General features: G+C 41.2%; 1 protein-coding gene across 1 annotated transcript in view; it reads left to right on the forward strand.

Moving 5' to 3' along the window:
* The first annotated feature begins 12583 nt into the window (after window positions 1-12583).
* Window positions 12584-21915, forward strand: part of CARD19 (caspase recruitment domain family member 19) — a 44764-nt gene continuing 35432 nt past the window's right edge. Inside the window, exon 1 of the mRNA XM_083352230.1 lies at window positions 12584-12683. Coding sequence (XP_083208356.1) covers window positions 12668-12683 — 16 coding nt within the window. The 5' untranslated portion in view covers window positions 12584-12667. The remainder of the gene's footprint in view (window positions 12684-21915) is intronic.

Here is a 21915-nt window from a genome sequence, read left to right on the forward strand (position 1 = left end):
TTAGGAGAACTTACTACTTTTCCATTTAGTGAATATCACAGCAGCTAATGTAAAAATAAAGTAAAACCCTTTTGAAAAGAAAAATCTAAGTTCAGTTGCATCAACCTAATTTCAAAGCAAATAAGTGGGGGGAAAAGCTGTTATATCAATCAAATGAAACTGAAATTACCCACTGGTAATTTTTTTTAATAAAAAAAATTCATAGGGTGCCTAAAAGGGATAAAATTAAGGTTATGTGAAAAAGAGAGAATGGCTTATTTTTAATAGCCACACAATTATCCTTTGAAGCATAGCTTCTGGTGATTATCTTAATAGAGGGGCTGGTTTGTTCTTTGTTGTTGTTAGCTGCAAAGTCATGTTTGATCCATTGCAACCCCATGGATAATGTTCCTCCACGCCTTCCTGTCCTCTACCATCTTCTGGAGTCCATTTAAGCTCACACCTACTGCTTCAGTGACTCCATCCAGCCACCTCATTCTCTGTCGTCCCCTTCTTCTATTGCCCTCAATCTTTCCCAGCATTAGGCTCTTCTCCAGTGACTCCTTCCTTCTCATTAGGTGGCCAAAGTATTTGAGTTTCAGCTTCAGGATCTGGCCTTCTAAAGAGCAGTCAGGGTTGATCTCCTCTAGGACTGACCGGTTTGATCGCCTTGCAGTCCAAGGGACTCGCAGGAGTCTTCTCCAGCACCATAGTTCAAAGGCTTCAATTCTTTGGCACTCAGCCTTTCTTATGGTCCAGCTTTCACTGCCATACATTGCAACTGGGAAGACCATAGCCTTGACTATACGCACTTTTGTTGGCAGGGTGATGTCTCTGCTTTTTAGTGTGCTGTCTAGATTTGCCAGTGCTTTCCTCCCAAGGAGCAAGCGTCTTTTAATTTCTTGGCTAGAGTCCCCATCTGCAGTGATCTTGGAGCCCAGGAAAATAAAACCTGTCACTTATACCTGTTCTTACAGGTATAAAAATGAAGATTGCCAGAGAATAACAATCCTAAGATACCACCCTTTGATTCTTAAAAGTATTCAGTGATAATGAATTCTAACCAGTCTGGATAGTTCACCAATAAAAACAAAAATAAAAAAAAATGCAATAATGGACAATACAAAGAATAAAATATGGCAAGGATGACCCCCCCCAAAAAAAAGAGGAAAGGAAAAGAAAATCCACACAATCCGGTGGGGTGGGGGTGGGCTTTCACTATTTATTTATTAAAATTTTTATCCTGTTTCTATTACTTTATAAGTAACTCAAGGTGGTGAAAACACCTAATACTCTTCCCTCCTCCTATTTTCCCCACAACAGCAACCCTGCGAGATGGTGTGGGCTGAGAGAGAGTGACTTGCTTAAAATCACCCAGCCAGCTTCATGTGGGACTAACTCACAGTCTTCTAGTTTCTAAGCCAGCACCTTGACCGCTACATGAAAATGACTTTCACTAATCCTAATGCTAACTCATCCTCATGAAAGCCCTGGAGAAAAGGTTCTATTACAGGTGTTGTCCAAAGTCTCAGGGTTTTTAGACTGTTCCATGGAACCCTAAGATTCTTCAAGAGATTGGATTAGTTTGATGAGAGTCTAAGGACCAAATGAAAAAAAAATGAAAAAAAAATCATAGTCCATTCCCTACCCAAGGCTAGAATTCTTAATACCATCCAGACAAATGATTGTCCAATTTTTTTTCTTGAAAACCTCGTGATGGAGCACCCATAACTCTGAAGGAAAACTATTGCATTGATTGTTCTCACTGTCAGAAAACTCCTTATTTCCAGGTTGAATCTCCCTCTGAGGAGCTTCCACCCATTGCTTCTATTCCTGCCCTCCAGGTGATATGGAAAATAAATCAATGCCCTCCTCCATGTGACAGCTCTTCAAGTATTAGGACACTGCTATCATGTCTCTCCTGAGCCTTCTTTTCATTAGGCTAAATGTACCCACTTCTCTTAACCATTTATAGTATGATTTAGCCTCCAGACCCCCTTATCATTTTTGTTGCTTTCCTCTGTACTCTTTCTATAGCCTCAGCAACTTTTTTGTAGCTTGTGTTAATTTACATATTATTTTGCAAATATTCTGGCAGCCTAATCATAAGAAAAAACCATACCCTAAATGTAGTAATAGAAGGTACAAGCATAAAACAAGTATCAAAGTTCAAATATCTTGGAACCATTTTCAACAAAGACATATAATGGACAAAGAGATTCACATATGATGCAATAAGGCAAGCCAAGAATTGGGAAAGCTTGCTCTACTCCTACAACATAAGGCTGTACCAATCAGCACAAAGAAGCATCTCAAAAAAGGCATACTCATCTCCACCCTATGTTACCAGTGCCGAACATGGACATTTACAACACAACATAAACAAAAGTTAGCCACCATTCGGAAATGAGATGTTTGAGGAAAGCTGCTGGAGTGACCAGAAGGAATAAAATCAGAAGTGAGACCATAAGAGAAAGAACCATAAGAGAAGAGCAACAAAGATGATTAGGGGACTGGAGACTAAAACATATAAAACGTATCTCTGTTTTTGAATTACCCTGTAAACTGCCCTGAGTCCTTCGGGAAAGGGCGGTATATAAATGTAATAAATAATAATAATAATATAAGGAACGGTTGCTGGAATTGGGTATGTCTAGTTTAATGAAGAGAAGGATGAGGGGGGGACATGATAGCAGTGTTCCAATATCTCAGGGGCTGCCACAAAGAAGAGGGAGCCAGGCTATTCTCCAAAGCACCTGAAGGCAGGATAAGAAGCAACGGATGGAAACTAGTCAAGGAGAGAAGCAACCTAGAACTAAGGAGAAACTTCCTGACAGTTAGAACAATTAACCAGTGGAACAACCTGCCTCCAGAAGTGGTGAATGCTCCAACACTGGAAGTTTTTAAGAAGAGACTGGATAGCCATTTGTCTGAAATGGCATAGGGTTTCCTGCCTGAGCAGGGGGTTGGACTAGATGACCTCCAAGGTTCCTTCCAATTCTGTTATTCTATTCTATTCCAATTGGCACAGAACTAATCCTAATCTACACACCAAAACAGCAAATAAAAGTGGTTTGCTCATCTGGAGAGGACATTGTGGGATTCTATATCGAACAATCCATATACAAAAAACAAGAGGAGGTTAAATATCACAAAGCGGACCCAGAAGAAGATGGAGAGACAATATCAAAGACACACTACAGCAGCATTAAATAACAATGGTTGAGGCTACCAGAAGAGCAAGAGCCAGAACTTTGTTTCTCCATTGACACCTGAAAGGGCAAAAGAGGAAGTAAAGAAGTCATAACTAGTAACTTTTTTTAAAAAAAGTTTTACTGAACTTAAACACATCAGTTTTCTGCACTAAAGAAAGTGTTGCAATTGTTATAACCATCTTGCGAATGTTGTGCCTCCGAGTCAGGATCAATTCCTAATGACTGCCTGGACATGTCCCTGTAGTTTTCTTAGCAAGATTTCAAAAGCAGTTTGCTCTTACTTTCTTCCTAAGGCTGAGAGAAAGTGACTGGCTCAAAGTCTTCCAGATGGCTTACTACCTAAGGTGGGACTAGAGTCCATGGTCTCCTAGTTTCTAGCCTGGTATCTTAACCATTACAACAAACATATTGTTGACAAGGGATGATAAAAATGAAGAGAGATTACAAAACAATAGGATTTCTGTGTTCTTGAGAAAATCTGAAACTCTTTGTTGCCTAGCTACTCCCCTCTGCATCTTTTATACACAGCGGAGAAAACAGAAAGAGGCCAGCATGTAAAAAGTAGCACACTAGCAATAGAGTGAAGACAGATAAGGCTTTAGGAAGTGGCGGCTGGGGCTTCACAATGGGTTTTGTTGTTCAGCGTGTGGTCCTGAAAAGAGCAATCAACAGAAAAGAGCACTTTCAGATAGAGAATAGTCTCTTATCTCCATTAGAGACAGAAATGCACAAAAACAAGTAACACAGCATATTCCTCTTAAACCTTTTTTTAAAAAAAATCCAAAATAGAAATAACACCAACAATAAACAGAAACAACACAAAAATACAAAGCCTTGGGAAAGAAGTAGGTTTACAAGAGGAATGTTATTAAAACACTAGGATTTGTTTAAGCAATTTGGTCCTGCAAACTACAAGGTGCTTTATAAAGAAATTGCACTCAGAATTTGGGGATGATCATCTTCTGTTTCTCCTGTAAGAATCTTTTATTTATGATAATGATATCCCTGGAGCTTTAATTATTGCTCATGTAAGAAATTATGTATCATTTAAAAAATTCATGAGAAAAATGAAAGAAGATGAGTAAACCCAGCAAACGTATAAACTAACACATTTAGAGAATTATAGTCTTCCCATTTTTGTCAGTTAATGAATTGGAGCAGGCTGTCTTGTAGATTTATTTAATGTGCAAAATAGCATGCAGTTCTAGCCATATGGTTCTTCCAGTTCTTCCTTTAATTATATAGCGATAACAATAGTCAATAGGGACGTGGTGGCTCAGTGGGTTAGGACGCTGAGCTTGTCGATCAGAAGGTCGGCAGTTTGGCGGGTCGAATTCCGAGTGCCGCATAGCAGAGTGAGCGCCTGTTACTCGTCCCAGCTTCTGCCAACCTAGCAGTTCTAAAGCACGTAAAAATGCAAGTAGAAAAATAGGGACCACTATGGTGGGAAGGTAACAGCATTCCATGCACCTTTGGCGTCTAGTCAAACCACGGAGACATCCTCGGACAAGCGCTGGCTCTTCGGCTTTGAAACGGAGATGAGCACCGGCCCCTAGAGTTGGAAACGACTAGCGCACATGTGCGGGGGAACCTTTACCTTTACCTAACAATAGTCGATAATGTTCTGTGCACTTTCAATACTTCCACTGCCCCAGCTTCTACTCAACTTGTTTTAAAGAATGTATCTTGTTCGCGGGACCTAACAATATCATGAGAGAGACAGGAAATGATTACAAGTAACAGTATTATTAGGAGCCTCCTGTTTTTATCAAGCTCACCTAGACAATTTTAGGACCGAAACTAAACAACACATTACTTAGTAAAACTCTGAAGGGGATGTTTATTGCAAACTGATGGTCAATACTCCCAATGTCACTAATAAGAATTCATTGAACATAGCACAAAAACCTACAAGTCTTAAGACTGTCATGTAATCTCACACTCTGTAGATAGCAAGCTGAGTTCCTAAAGTTTGGAATGGCACTGTCAATTATTCCCACACTCTGAAGAAAGCAAGCTGAGTTCCCAAATGGCACTAACTCAGTATTTTCCTTCTAGGCTAGTCATAGCAACATAGGTAATTGAATACGGTAGTCAGGGCTTTTTTTCTCATAGAATGCTCAGAACGGCGTTCCGGAACCTTTTTTTTTTTTTTTGCAAAAACAAAAAAATAAAAACAAACAACCCAGCTCCCTTATCGGTTTTCCTAAGCCTATTGCAGGGCTAGCAATCTTGGCTCTTTTTTATGACTCATGGACTTCAACTCCCAGAAATCCTGAGCCAGCCATGCTGAGGGGAAAGGGAGAGGTTTCCAAGCTGAGCCATGCTGGCTCAGGAATTCTGGGAGTTGAAGTCCATGAGTCATACAAGAGCCTGCACTAGAGGAGGACATTAAAATTATTTACAGGATTACTTCTTTAGGAACTAAACGTTTAGAATCTAAAACAGCTAATTCAGAAAAGCCAACAGGAAAGAACCTCACATTTTTCATCTGCTTCTATCTTTTGGAAGGTAAAATTAGATAACAAAATAATCTATTTCTTATGTTAACATCTCTGCAATGAAATCAAAGGTAACAGGAAAGAATTGAGAAACATTTTTCTCAATGTAATATTTCTAATTTAGCTGATTCTAGAAAAAAAATAGTATCTTTTGTACACTCTTGAAAACTATTTTGAATCTAAACAATTCTTAAGAATGAAATATTCTTAATTTGGACTTTACTTTTACTGTTTGGACTGTTGTGTGTTTTGAAAAATAGATTATTTAGAATCTAGTTATGTTGCACTTCAGTCTTTAAATAATTAACCTAGTATATACATAACAATATATGATGTTTTCCCTGGTGAGCTTAACATGAATAACAACATTTATCAAAAAGGCTAAAATAATTTCTGGGGGTATTATCTGTATAGTAAAATTTTGGACAAGCAGTGATCATGTTACATATGTGCATAAGCGTAGTCAGTAGCATATGCCTTTTTAAAAATATCAAACATGCAAAGAAACAAAAATAAGTCCAAAATATCTGTATTACATCCAGAAATGCCAACTTTGCAACCAATATTTCTCATCCATAACTTTGGCACCCTAAGGATACCTGCATACATCCAAATGTTTCTCTGGGATGAGTAACACAACAGGGATTGCTTTTTCCTTCCAGTAACATATACCTAAAACCAGTTTATTGCATTTGGCAATTGTACTAAAAAAAAATCTCACTCATTTAATTTGAAATCAAGTGAAAAATTGATTTAAATTATTTTATTAAAACAAATGGCAATTCTTTTATAAAAAGTTGCCTCAAACCAAATGAGTTTGACATGCCTGCTCTAGATAGTTGAATGCTCCAAAATAAATTCTAGACCAGGCCTGTACATGTAGCCTACCAAGCAACCTTGGACAGAGCACAGACTTTTTTTAAAAAAAGTAATAAAATCACCACCACTGCCCTGAAAGTCATGTTGCCTAGTGCCTCCATGGCTTACCATGACCACAAGCTCCAACACTGTACATGCTCCTCTAGTCATCAAATCATTGATTAGCCCACCAGCATTCCTTTGCAGACCACAAAGATTTTTAATTTATCACTGTGGGCCTTTCCTTTCTACAGAATAATAATAATAATAATAATAATAATAATAATAATAATAATAATAATAATAATAATAATAATAATAATAATAATAATAAGTTGCAAGGGACCTTGGAGGTCATCTGGTCCAACCCCCTGCTCAGGCAGGAAACCCTATACCATTTCAGACAAATGGCTGGCCAGTCTCTTCTTAAAAACTTCCAGTGTTGGAGCATTCACCACTTCTGGAGGCAGGTTGTTCCACTGATAAATTGTTCTAACTGTCAGGAAGTTTCTCCTTAGTTCTAGGTTGCTTCTCTCCTTGATTAGATTGTTTCTTGTCCTGCCTTTGGGTGCTTTGGAGAATAACTTGACTCCCTCTTCTTTGTGGCAGCCCCTGAGATATTGGAACACTGCTATCATGTCACTCCTCACCCTTCTCTTCATTAAACTACACATACCCAATTCCAGCAACCGTTCCCTATATGTTTTAGCCTGCAGTCCCCCACTCATCTTTGTTGCTCTTCTCTGTACTCTTTCTAGAGTCTCGACATCTTTTTTACATCGTGGTGACCGAAACTGGATGCAATATTCCAGGTGTGGCCTTACCAAGGCATTGTAAAGTGGTATTAGTACTTCACGTGATCTTGATTCTATCCCTCTGCTAATGCAGCCTAGCACTGTGTTGGCTTTTTTGGCAGCTGCAGAACACTGCTGGCTCATATTTAAGTGATTGTCCACTAGGACTCTGAGATCTCTCTCACAGTTACTACTATTGAGCAAGGTACCACCTATACTATACCTGTGCATTTGATTTTTCCTGCCTAAATGTAGAACCTTACTTTTTCACAATTGAATTTCATTTTGTTAGATAGTGCCCAGTGTTCGAGTCTGTCCAGATCCTCCTGTATCTTAAGCTTATCTTCTGGAGTATTGGCTATTCCTGCCAGCTTGGTGTTGTCTGCAAATTTGATGAGTTCCCCATCTATCCCCTCATCCAAATCGTTGATGAAGATGTTGAAGAGCTGCACAGACCTCTTCTAGATTTTCCTCTTGCCTTTCCGAGTTAACTCCTTGGTCTGTGATTGAGCAAGAATTGACTTTGTAGGGAAGCATATTATCATTTGATGTATATTTAACATATGTTCTACCTTTATTGACAAATTATATAATATTTGTATGCTATCCACATGGCGAGGTTTGGGGAAACTTACAATAGAAAAAATATATTTTTAAAATCATAAGATTAAAACATCGCCTGGCCCGCACCGCCTCCACTGCCCATATTGCGCAGCCCCGCCATATAGAGTGGGCTCTGCTGCTCCCATAGCACCAGCCGCGCTGGCTCCGGCCCCAGGGAGGGAAGCCAGCCGCCAACACCCTTCGCACCTGTGACTGCAGCAGCACCCCCCACCCTACACCCTGACTCCTGCGCCCGCCAAGATGAGAGTTCCGGCACCTGCTTCCACCTTCAATTGAAACACTAGTATGTCTTCAGTGGTGCCTCCTGTCTTTTGACCTGGAAAATCAGGTGGGTTTAATAGGTCCTCTTCCCAGATAAGTGAAAGTTGTTCTTACTTCCTGTACCTTACTTACCTTACCAATAGAATACCTGCCCAGAGATACTTTGGAGGAATCATCTTTAAATTCCAGGAATCTGAAGGGGGGCATTAATCAGTCCTATGTTTGAGTCTGTTCATGGGTTGTTTACAGGTACCCAATTTTCCAGAGTACTTCCAGGATCTAAGAATCATTTTACTCATGAAGCAGTAGATTCCTCCACATCTAACTTTCATTTACTGGCTTTTAGCAGGTTTGTAGCATGATCTACCTACAAATCATACAATTTTAGTTGGTTATTATTGTAGTTAAATTTCTATGCAAATGAAAACAGAAAGATACTGTTTATTTTGAAATGATACCTAGGTATATCAAAGTGGGCGTGTTCCATTTTTTTGTACCTTAGTAATTTAGATTTTTCAAAACAAGTATTGCTATTCAATTATTAACTGCAACTTCCTTTTTAGTTGATTAAGTGATTTTAACTGGGTAATATAACTGGATAATTAAACATTGCAGATCTCCCTCTAATGGAAAGGATTGTACCGTAGAGAGATTACTTTATATATATTTGTTGTTGTTAGTTGCGAAGTCGTGTCCGACCCATCGCGACCCTATGGACAATGTTCCTCCAGGCCTTCCTGTCCTCTACCATCTTCTGGAGTCCATTTAAGCTCACGCCTACTGCTTCAGTGACTCCATCCAGCCACCTCGTTCTCTGTCGTCCCCTTCTTCTCTTGCCCTCAGCCTTTCCCAGCATTAGGCTCTTCTCCAATGAGTCCTTCCTTCTCATTAGGTGGCCAAAGTATTTGAGTTTTAGCTTCAGGATCTGGCCTTCTAAAGAGCAGTCAGGGTAGATCTCCTCTAGGACTGACCGGTTTGATCGCCTTGCAGTCCAAGGGACTCGCAGGAGTCTTCTCCAGCACCATAGTTCAAAGGCATCAATTCTTTGGCGCTCAGCCTTTCGTATGGTCCAGCTTTCACTGCCATACATTGCAACTGGGAAGACCATAGCCTTGACTATACGCACTTTTGTCGACAGGGTGATGTCTCTGCTTTTTAGTGTGCTGTCTAGATTTGCCATGGCTTTCCTCCCCAGGAGCAAACGTCTTTTAATTTCTTGGCTACAGTCCCCATCTGCAGTGATCTTGGAGCCCAGGAAAATAAAATCTGTCACTACCTCCATTTCTTCCCCATCTATTTGCCAGGAATTGAGAGGGCCGGATGCCATGATCTTGGTTTTCTTAATGTTTAGTTTCAACCCAAGTTTTGCACTCTCCTTCTTCACTCGCAACAAGAGGCTCTTTAGTTCCTCTTCACTTTCTGCCATTAGAGTGGTATCATCTGCATATCTTAGGTTGTTGATGTTTCTTCCGGCAATCTTAATTCCAATTTTTGATTCATCTAGCCCTGCCTTTCTCATGATGTGCTCTGCATATAAGTTAAATAGGCAAGGCGACAGTATACAGCCTTGCCGGACTCCTTTCCCAATTTTGAACTAATCAGTGGTTCCGTGTCCAGTTCTCACTGTTGCTTCTTGGCCCGCATATAGGTTTCTCAAGAGACAAATAAGATGGTCTGGTATGCCCATCTCTTTAAGGACTTGCCACAGTTTGTTATGATCCACACAATCAAAGGCTTTAGCATAGTCAATGAAGCAGAAGTAGATGTTTTTCTGGAACTCTCTAGCTTTCTCCATGATCCAGCGTATGTTAGCAATTTGATCTCTAGTTCCTCTGCCTCTTCGAAATCCTGCCTGTACTTCTGGTAGTTCTCGATCCACATACTGCTGGAGTCTAGCTTGTAGAATTTTAAGCATAACTTTACTAGCATGAGAAATGAGTGCAATGGTTCGATAGTTTGAACATTCTTTGGCACTGCCTTTCTTTGGAATTGGAATGTAAACTGATCTTTTCCAGTCCTGTGGCCACTGTTGAGTTTTCCAAATTTGCTGGCAAATTGAGTGTAGCACTTTTACTGCGCTGTCTTTTAAGATTTTGAATAGCTCAGCAGGAATACTGTCACCTCCACTAGCTTTGTTGTTGCTCAGCTTTTCTAAGGCCCACTTCACTTCACATTCTAGGATGTCTGGCTCGAGGTCAGTGACCACCTCATTGTGATTATCAGGGACGTTAAGCTCATTCTTGTATAGTTCTTCTGTGTAATTTTGCCACCTCTTCTTAATCTCTTCTGCCTCTGTTAGGTCCCTGCCATTTTGGTCCTTTATCATGCCCATTTTTGCATGAAACGTTCCCTTTATCTCTCCAATTTTCTTGAAAAGATCTCTGGTCCTCCCTATTCTATTGTTTTCTTCTATTTCTTTCAATTGTTCATTTAAGAAGGCATTCTTATCTCTTCTAGCTATTCTTTGGAATTCTGCATTTAATTGGGCATATCTTTCTTTTTCTCCCTTGCCTTTCGCTTCCCTCCTTTCCTCAGCTATTTGCAAAGCTTCCTCAGACAGCCATTTTGCTTTCTTGCATTTCTTTTTCTTTGGGATGGTTTTGGTTGCTACCTGTTGTACAATGTTGAGAACCTCTGTCCATAGTTCTTCAGGCACTCTGTCTATCAGATCTAATTCTTTAAATCTATTTGTCACCTCTACTGTATATTCAACAGGGATATGATTTAATTCGTACCTGACTGGCCTAGCGCTTTTCCCTACTTTCTTTAATTTAAGCCTAAACTTTGCAACAAGAAGCTCATGGTCTGAGCCACAGTCAGCTCCTGGTCTTGTTTTTACTGACTGTATAGAGCTTCTCCATCTTTGGCTGCAGAGCATATAGTCAATCTGATTTCTGTGTTGACCATCTGGTGATGTCCATGTGTAAAGCCGTCTCTTGGGTTGTTGGAAAAGAGTGTTTGCTATGACCATCGTATTCTCTTGACAAAATTCTATCAGCCTGTGCCCTGCTTCATTTTGTACTCCAAGGCCAAACTTGCCTGTTATTCCAGTTATCTTTTGGCTTCCTACTTTAGCATTCCAATCTCCCATGATGATAAGGACATCATTTTTGGGTGTTAGTTCTATAAGGTGCTGTAGGGCTTCATAGAACCAGTCAATTTCATCCTCTTCAGCACTGGTGGTTTTGGCATAGACTTGGACTACTGTGATATTGAATGGTTTGCTTTGGATTCGAACTGAGATCATTCTGTCATTTTGGGGGTTGTATCCCAGTATTGCTTTTCCTACTTTTTTATTGACTATGAAGGCTACTCCATTTCTTCTGAGGGATTCTTGCCCGCAGTAGTATATCTGATGGTCATCTGAATTAAATTCACCCATTCCTGTCCATTTTAGTTCGCTGATACCTAAGATGTCGATGTCTAGTCTTGTCATCTCTTGTTTGACCACGTCCAGCTTTCCTTGATTCATGGATCTTACATTCCAGGTTCCTATGGAGAAAGAATCTTTACAGCATCGGACTTTCCTTTCACCACCAGACATATCCACAGCTGAGCGTCCTTTCGGCTTTGGCCCAGTCGCTTCATTCTTTCTGGCGCTACTAGTACTAGCCCTCTGCTCTTCCCCAGTAGCATATTGGACACCTTCCGACCTGAGGGGCTCATCTTCCAGCGTCATATCGTTTTGCCTTTTGGTACTGTCCATAGGGTTTTCATGGCAAAGATGCTGGAGTGGTTTGCCATTTCCTTCTCCAGTGGATCACGTTTTGTCAGAACTCTCTGCTATGACCTGTCCGTCTTGGGTGGCCCTGCACGGCATAGCTCATAGCTTCATTGAATTACGCAAGCCCCTTCGCCACGACAAGGCAGTAATCCATGTATATGTATATATATATATATATATATATATATATATATATATATATATATATATATATATATATATATATATATATATATATATATTAGTATCTCTTAAAACATTATTCCAGAAAAGAAAAGGTTTGCTGTGCGTGTATCATTGTTTTGTCAACAGCATGCCAGTAACCCTTCAGCTGACCTCATTTTAAGCAGTTATTCTATGATGATGGAACAAAAAGAGTACACAGTCAGGCTGGATAACTTTCAATAAAAATAACTACACTTAGGATTTTTTTAAACCTGCATAAGCCGTAATGAATGAAAACCGGGGGCAAAGAAATATCAGTGGGTCACACTCACCTTGCCTTCCCAGAGCAACATATTTTTCCAAGGGCGAAAAAAGACCCCTGGTGGACAAAGGTTTAGTAAGGTGGCACTCGGGTTTTACTTTCGCTTTTCCATAAATTCGTCATTAAACTTCCGTTCCTGGCAGCAACTGAAGGAGACAATTTTTCAGTTTGCCAGATTTAATGGGCTTCAATCATAGCTGGAAAAATTGTCAAATCCATGGACAATGATCTTCAGAAAATGTAAGTGACAAGATTCCCCTCCCCCCCCACCCGGGATGTCTTTTCCAAGCGGGCGGCTGAGAGAATTGCATTCTTGTTTTTTAAAGACAACGGAAGCTTTGCTTAAGGGATAAGAGAAGATGTGGACAGTTTTAGGGAGAAAAGGGAGCGCCTGCTTAATCTCAACTTCCTTTGTGTGTGTGTGTGTGTGTGTGTGTGTGTGTGTGTGTGTGTGTGTGTGTGTGTGGATCTATTCTGCTTATTTTTTTGCTGGGATATTTCAGTCTTTCTATTTATAACTTTTAACCGTGTAAAATCTATTGTATGCAAGAATATTCAGGGGGAAAAGCTGTATAGTTTTTCAGCACTAGCAACTGCAAATAATCTTATTTGAATTTATTCTTCTGTAGGAAATATTTCTGATATTATTTCTGGACATGTCAATGTAGCAGTTTATCATAGAGCCAATTACAGTACATATACTGAGACAATATGCTTGATTGTTAGGTTTTAGATCTGCTAATCAAAAATAGGTGTATCTTCAGAAGTGTGATTGTGATTTGTAAAGGATAGGGATATGGAGAGAAGGAGCTCCAAGGATCCTTTTGAATGATGCATATTCCTCCCAAGTTTAGAACTTAAACCAGGAGTTCAAGGAGGGACCTTGGCTTGTTTCCACCAACACTGGCACTAATATTAGTGAAGGTTAAGTCTGAGGGCTTTTCAAGAACAGCATGCCATATATAGGCAACAATTGGAAACCTTTTTCTATAACCTTGGTTGTAAAATCCACTTCTGATATTAATAATAATAATAATAATAATAATTTTATTTGTATACCGCCCTTCTCCCGAAGGACTCAGGGCGGTGAACAGGGCAAACATATAAAAATGCAAGAATACAAACATTAAAAGAGATTAAACAAGGTGCCCAGAAACTAACAATAATGAATTAAAATACATTAAAACAATATTAAAATCCAAACCCATCACCCATCAGGCCAGGCCGGCTTGTTCGAACAAGTAGGTCTTCAGATCGCGTAGGAAGGAGCGAAGGTCGGGTGCCATCCGGAGCTCAACTGGCAGACGGTTCCACAATTCCTGTGCGCTCCCACAGAGAGGGCCTCCTCAGGGTGCCACCGGTCAGAGAATGTCGTCTGGTGGCCCCCAGGGGAGGTTCTTCTCTGTGGGAGCGCACAGGAATTGTGGAACCGTCTGCCAGTTGAGCTCCGGATGGCGCCCGACCTTCGCTCCTTCCTACGCGATCTGAAGACCTACTTGTTCGAACAAGCCGGCCTGGCCTGATGGGTGATGGGTTTGGATTTTAATATTGTTTTAATGTATTTTAATTCATTGTTGTTAGTTTCTGGGCACCTTGTTTAATCTCTTTTAATGTTTGTATTCTTGCATTTTTATATGTTTGCCCTGTTCAACGCCCTGAGTCCTTCGGGAGAAGGGCGGTATACAAATAAAATTATTATTATTATTATTATTATTATTATTATTATTATTATTATTATTATTATTATTATTATTATTATTAATATCGGAAGTGGATTTTACAACCAAGGTTATAGAAAAAGGTTTCCAATTAAGTCACAACTGTGACTCCAAATGACCAACCTTATTATATGTTTCTAGAACTTGGAATCCTGTGATTAGTTGGCAAATTAAGAGCTCCATGGTAGCTCTTCAATAATTTGCAGTACTTCCTAGTGACTGGGATATTTGCCTGTAGCATCAGGTGTATTAACCACTCCCCAGATGAATCATACTTCTCCATATTTTTGCTTGCATATCAGTGAGATTAAGAACTGAGTGTACATATTTCACAAGGTCCTAACATGTTGATTAGAGGGTTACTGAACCAGAGAGCCATTTCTTCTCAGAACTTTGGCTGGATCATATAGTAGTAGTAGTAGTAGTAGTAGTAGTAGTAATAATAATAATAATAATAATAATAATAATAATAATAATAATAATAATAATAAGAAGAAGAAGAAGAAGAAGAAGAAGAAGAAGAAGAAGAAGAAGAAGAAGAAGAAGAAGTTGGAAGGCACCTTGGAGGTCATCTAGTCCAACCCCCTGCTCAGGCAGGAAACCTTATACCATTTCAGACAAATGGCTGTTCAGTCTCTTCTTAAAAACTTCCAGTGTTGGAGCATTCACCACTTCTGGAGGTAGGTTGTTCCACTGGTTAATTGTTCTAACTGTCAGGAAATTTCTCCTTAGTTCTAGGTTTCTTCTCTCCTTGATTAGTTTCCATCCGTTGCTTCTTGTCCTGCCTTCAGGCACTTTGGAGAATAGCTTGACTCCCTCTTCTTTGTGGCAGCTCCTGAGATATTGGAACATTGCTATCATGTCACCCCCTCTCCCTTCTCTTCATTAAACTACACATAACCAATTCCAGCAACCATTCCTTATATGATTTAGCCTCCAGTCACCCAATCATCTTTGTTGCTTTTCTCTGTATCCTTTCTAGTATCTCAACATCTTTTTTACATCGTGGAGACCAAATCTGGATGCCTTATTCCAAGTGTGGCCTTACCAAGACATTGTAAAGTGGTTTTAATACTTCACCTGATCTTGATTCTATCCTTCTGTTCATGCAGCCTAGCACTGTGTTGGCTTTTTTGGCAGCTGCAGCACACTGCTGGCTCATATTTAAGTGATTGTCCACTAGGAGTCCAAGATCCCTCTCACAGTTACTACTTTTGAACAAGGTACCACCTGTACTATACCTATACATTTGGTTTTTCTTGCCTAAATGCAGAACCTTACTTTTTCACCATTGAATTTCATTTTGTTAGATAGTGCCCAGTGTTCAAGTCTGTCCAGATCCTCCTGTATTTTAAGCCTATCTTCTGGACTGTTGGCTATTCCTGCCAGCTTAGTGTCGTCTGCAAGTCTGATGAGTTCCCCATCTATCCCCTCATCCAAATCGCTGATGATGTTGAAGAGCACTGGGCCCAGAACAGAGCCCTGGGGCACCCCACTACACACTTCCCTCCAGGTAGATGCAGTTCCATTGAGGACCACACGCTGAGTACGGCCAGTCAGCCAGCTATGAATATCTTGCCTTTATTTCCAATTGTACATTCCCATGTCCACAGTTCTAAATTTGGCAGTTTATACAATCAGCTAATGTAAGCTGATTTAAAATGTGAAGAACAAATTGTTACCTAGTTACACATTGATTGGAAATTCTGGAACTTGGAATTTCTTCTAGAGCAGGGATTCCCAACTCCTTCCCATGGCCCATTTGGAACCGGGTCGTGCAAGCGCCCAGTTCAACTTGTGCGAGCAATGGGGTGCTCTCGCTCGCAGTTCCATTTGTGCAATATTCAATTCAAACTGTGCAAAAGGATTGATTTTATTTTAAAAGATTTCCACTGAATTCTATGGGATTGCCTTGGCAAGAAGAAAACATTACAGTATTTCATATTAGAAAACAATCTATACATATTCAATTTGGATGAATGGGCCAGATTTGCAAACACAAATCTGACCCACTGTAATCTTCATTGTATCTTCAGACAAAGGTTTTATGATGATTGGTGAATTGGAAAGTTTGCAGGAAAAAGGAAATGAATAAGCTGGGAGAAAGTTATTATAAATCAGTTTTAAATATCTCACAGAGAAGAACTTGTCCAAATTAAAATCCTTATATTTTTCAATATTTACTTGAACAGCTTGAGGCCACAGTTGCCTTCAGAGGCCCTTTTCCAGTATCTCTCATAAAGGAAATGAGAGAGGTGACCACATCATCATAAGGAGTTTTTGGATTGCAGAATGCTCCCCCACACATATACAAACAAGGCATGCAGGATACTTGTATTAATATATTTTATTCAAAGACTTTAAATTTTCCACAAGAATTCATACTTTTGTATTCTGTTTGATTTTAAATGCCTGCTCAACTCCAGAATATTGACTTGTATTCTCTGCTATTAACTGCAGTGTATAATTCTATTCCCCACCCCCTCCTTATGGTTTAGTGTCAGAGCATGCACAGTCTTATTGGGCTGAGATAACACAGGAGTAAATACAGTAAACAGTGGTCTATATTAAATGGTGGCTTGTCTTACACTATCTACAATATCATACACCAGAAACAATATACATACATGTGGTAATACAGCAAACTCCAACACACAGCAGTTACAGCAGGAAACAGATGAGAGACACTCCAGCAAAAGCCTTCCCTTTTATACTCAGGCTCTTAAAGGGACACAGACCCTGCTGAGTCATTCCTATCATTGCATCATCCACCTTATATTCCATTACATCATTACATAAGCTGTTTAGCTATTAATTACCCTGACATTTAGAAACATTTAATTAAACAATGGTGTAATCTGCCCACAAATCTTCCATTTCAGGCATTATCATCACCTCACGTGAAGAGAAGACCAGGAGTCCTTTACTAAGAGTGCTCATCTCAACTGATTCCTTTACCATTGTTTTGTTTCTTTACATCTTGGTCAAAATTAAAGCAACAACAGTAATGGAATGTTAATGTTAATTCAGCATTAGCCCTATTCAAACGGAATCAAACTTAGAACCTCTAATTGCAATTGTGTGAATTCTTTTTTCCCCCTCCATCTATTCAATTCTTGGACCCTGCCTGGAGAAGACCCTGCAGGTTTTTTTGGCAAGGCTTTTTAGAAGTGGTTTGCCATTGTCTTCTTCATAGGGCTTAGAGAAAGTGAGTGGCCTAGGATCATCATGCCCAAGGTAAACCTCACTGTCTCAGTTTCAGTAAGTAACAATTCGTGAAAGCCAGTTTAGTGCAGTGCGTAAGTCATCAGGCTAGAAACTGAGATGGTGAGGTTTAGTCTTGCCTTGGGCACGATGTAGGTGACCCTAGGCCAGTCACTTTCTCTCAGCCCTACAAAGGAAGCAATGGCAAACCATTTCTGAAAAGCCTTGCTAAAAAAAACTGCAGGGGCTTTTGTCCAGGCAGGGTCCAAGAATTAGATACAATTCAATGGACAGAGAGAAAAAATAAAAATTCATATAATTGCAATTAGAGGTTCCAAGTTTGATCAGACTCAAGAACTCCCAACATCCACATGCAAAGCAACATCTGTATCATTCCAACCACTAGTGCCCCATTGAACTCAACCAGTCTTCTGATTCAAGGGCCCCCCAGTCCAGTCCTTGGCATAACCCTCAACTCGGATAGATGCTTCTCAAGTCAGCAAAAGGCGGAATGGTCAGTGTACGGCAGCTTTTTATGTTCCACGAACATAGTAAGGGTCATTCTCTGGGCACTTCTGCTCTGTTCTTGCAAATTCACTGTAACATTTGAACACAGGCCTAAGAGCTGCTGGTTTTGTATTCAGACCCGGATGCCCTCTCTATGGCTTCTTATGGAAGGTGGCACTTCTTACAATGTAGGCTCGAAGACTGACCCCCAAATCCAGCCGCAGTTGCCCGTTCATTACAGGACAGAGGGTTATCTCAATCGTCTGCCATTTCCATGGATTCTGCTATATATATTTTGTCTCCTTCAGAGGCTTAAACAAGCTCCGGCCAAAGAGCAGATTTCCCCTTCTTTCTCTCTCTCCAAAGATCCCAGCAGCAAGGCGATTCAGAGCCAGCCGCGAGGCGGAATGCGAGAGTTTCGACTCGGCTTTTCCAATCCGCTGGCCAAGTCTTCGGAGGGCAGGCGGGGAGGAAAGATACTTCTCGCCACCGCTCTTGCCGGCCGGGCGGCGGCTACCAAGCCCACTTCCTCCTCCGCAGCTTCTGGCTGGCTTGCAGGAAAACCGCGGGGACGAGAGGCCGGCCTGTAATCAGAGCCGCGCAGCTGGAGGGCCTCCTGCCTCTGGGGGAAAAGCCAGACGCCGCCGGGGAAGCGCCTAAGGGAGGGCTCGCCAGCCGCGGGACAAAGACGCTTCCTGCCTCGCCAGACCGGCTCGCCTTGCCGCCATAATGCCAGGTCAGTAGCTCCTTTCCCAGCGAGTCGAGCGGAAGGAAGAGACGGCCGGCCGCGCCGACTCTCGGCTGCAGGGGGCGCAGAAGGGCAGGACCCGCTTGAGTCGGGGAAGCCGACTTGTGAGGCCGCCGTCCCCTTCCCGCTTCCAAAGCTCGGCCTCGCCTTTGGGGGTTTTCGCGGAGCGCTTCCAAGTTCCACGCCCGGGATTCCAAGTTCGCACCGCTTCCTGGCGGGAAAGCGTTGGCGGAATTCCGTAGAAGTTACTCCGGGGCGTGTATATTGCGGAGATCCTCAATCGCGGTTGTCCCCAAAGGCAACTGGACTTTGTTTTTCAGTTCCTTTTGAAAAAGCACCTTGGGGATTACTCCGAGGTGCTTTGGAGCGTTGTACACATGCCGGGTCGTGCTCGGTGCGTGTTTTTAAGTGAGTGTGAAGTAAGCGTAAGAAGATTGTATTAAAGTGCCGATCCAAGTCTGCTCCAAGTTTTCAGGGTTGTGTTTTGTACGATTTGCATGCAGTCTCTGTATATTCAGTTTATCCTTTGGATCCATTTAATAGCAGTGTTGTTATTGTACGCGCATACTGTAACAATAAGCGTTACATGGATAGTAATGAAATAATCCAGTTAGTATTTTTAAAAGTGGCTGTATTGTCAAGTGAGTCATTGTGTTCGCATGAGTCACTGACATGGTAGCAGAGTCACTACTTCCATGCAGCCTTATACTTTTCGCAAAGTCCCAGAAACTTTTACTACAGGAATCATAGTTAACCCTATTATACCAAACACTATTTAACATGCAGAAGATTCAAATGTATCCCAGCCATTGGTGTTTTAGTATTAATAGGTAAACACCACATGTTCCACTACGTGGGAGTTTCAGCAAAACTTTTCAAGGGCTCTTGAGTTGCTTCAAGGGCGATTCTTGACGTTGCTGCCTTACGAGACTTGGAAATCAAGGTTGCTACAATTCCAACAAAACTCCCTCCCCCACCCACCCACCCCCTGTAATCCTGGAGGCCTGCACATTTGAAAAGGCTGCTCTGGGTTCCTTGTAGTTGCCACTGAATCACTCCTCCCTTTGTGATGGTGGCGAATATCTGTAGCTCGGATTTAGGATGAGGGTGGAGGTTCCTTCTCCGAGCTTGTGGGTTGGTTTCGGTACCAGGCTACGTAACATCTTCAGCGGAGTTTCCGTCTTTTCCTTGTCTCCCAGCATAACATATATAATCTCTGCGTTCTTCATAAGCACAGGTGCTGAATCAGCTTTTTCTCCCTGCCTTTTCAATCTTTAGAGCCGTCTTTCTCATCCTTGGCAAGATTATTAAGATGGGTGGACTCCCAGAATTCCCCAGCCAGCATGCTGGGAATTGAAGTCCAGACATCTTAAAGTTGCTAAGGTTGAGGAAAAACTGTTCCAGAGCATTTGCTTCCTTCTTGTCTGCTCCCTAGATGTTACTCTTTTTCTGATCATCTGCGTATCTCTTTGAACCTGAGCACCATCTCTGTCTTATTATCATCAAGACAAGTCTCACTTATCCTGTAAAATTCCAGCAGACATTTGTAAGTAGAATGGTTGATGCTATTTTATTTTGTTTTGTGTCTTAAGCAGCAAAATTGGTTGCTAACTTGGTTAAGTGACAGAAGTGGGCTGGTTAAGTTGGTACCACTTTCACGACACGTCACGTGACATTGCGAGTTTGACACCCCTCTCATAGAGTGAACCTAGGCAGTTATCAATAGCCAATAATCAGAGAATAAAACATTCCTTCCCACCTGGTGCTGTCAATTTCCTGGCTCAGCCCCCATCCTAGTTCAATGCTTGATAGAGCACATTTCATGGTCTTCCAGAAGGTTGAAGTGGGTTATTATGCCTTGTAATGTGGAAACCACTGCAATATGACTCCTTTTAGAGAAAGGAGGCAGAGAAAATGCTAAGTTCTTTCTTCTAACTCTTGTCAGAATCCCATTTTTTTAGAAGCTAGGGCAATGATGATACAGTAAAAGAAGAATTAAGAGCTTAGTTGCAGTGCTTGGTTGTCCTGTGGCACTGAGCGTATAGTATGCCTCTGACTCAGTAAAACAACTACAATGTGTGATCCCAGGAAAAGAAAGGGCTGCTTTAATAAGTTGTCTGCAATGCAGGGGGTTTCAAAATCTTCAGGCTGCAGGACCTCCTAGACTAAAAAAAGACACCTGTCTGGAACGCCTGATCAAGAGGCAAAACTCTAGTGATGGAAAATTGGCTGCATTTGACTATGTGTGAATTGTCTTCTTTTTGACTCTTAATCTCTCTTGAGAACCCATCTGTTTGTCATTGAACAGGTTTAGAAAAATCTGCTCCGATGCATTTTGAAACACCAGTTCAGGATCGAACTGGAAATGCTGTACAATTCTCCTAATAACTTCTGTAGTGTTAAAATAGAAGAGAGTTTATACATTTTTAATACAGGTAGTTCTTGACTTACAACCATTCGTTTAGTAGCAGTTCAAAGTTAAAAGTGGCATTGAAAAAAGTGACCATTTGCACACAACCCTTATAGCATCCTTATGGTCACACGATCAAAATTCAGATGCTTGGCAGCAGGCTCATATTTATGACAGTTACAGTGTCCCAGGGTCCTGTGATTACCTTTTGCAGCCCACTGACAAGCAAAGTCAAAGTCAGATTCACTTAACAACCATATTACTAACTTAACAACCTCAGTGATTCACTTAACAACCATGGCAAGAAAGGTCATAACATGGGGCAAAACTCACAACTGTCTTGCTTAGCAATGGAAATTTTGGGCTCAATTGTGGACATAAGTTAAGGACTACCTATAGTAGTACATACGCACAGGCAGTTGTAAATCCACAGCTGTATGGGTCTTTCTGAGCTGTTTTGTAGCAGGCTCACTTAGGACATGGGTGACAGGTTCAGATCTGCTTGCAACCAAACTCACTGAATAACTTTGGACCCAGTGGATTAAGCCAGGGGTCCCCAACCCCTGTGCTGTGGACAAGTACTGGTCCACGGCATGCCAGCAACCGGTCTGCACAAACAAGGAAAGCCCCATCCACAGGATGCAGGCAGCACACAAAACCACGCACTCTCCGGTCCATGGAAAAACCTCTCTCCCTGTAACCGGTCCCTGGTGCCCAAAAGGTTGGGGACCTCTGGACTAACCTACATTCTGTGACTGATCCGAGGAGGGAAAATGAGATGTGAAATGCTTGTGCTGCTTTCAAGCATAGGAAGGGCAGAATGAACTTGAAAGTCCTACGGGACTTTTAAAGCAGAGTTGAAGCAGGATGTGCTGCTGTAGTACA

The sequence above is a fragment of the Vipera ursinii genome (genome assembly GCF_947247035.1).
Source record: "Vipera ursinii genome assembly, chromosome: 2".
Lineage (NCBI taxonomy): Eukaryota > Metazoa > Chordata > Lepidosauria > Squamata > Viperidae > Vipera > Vipera ursinii.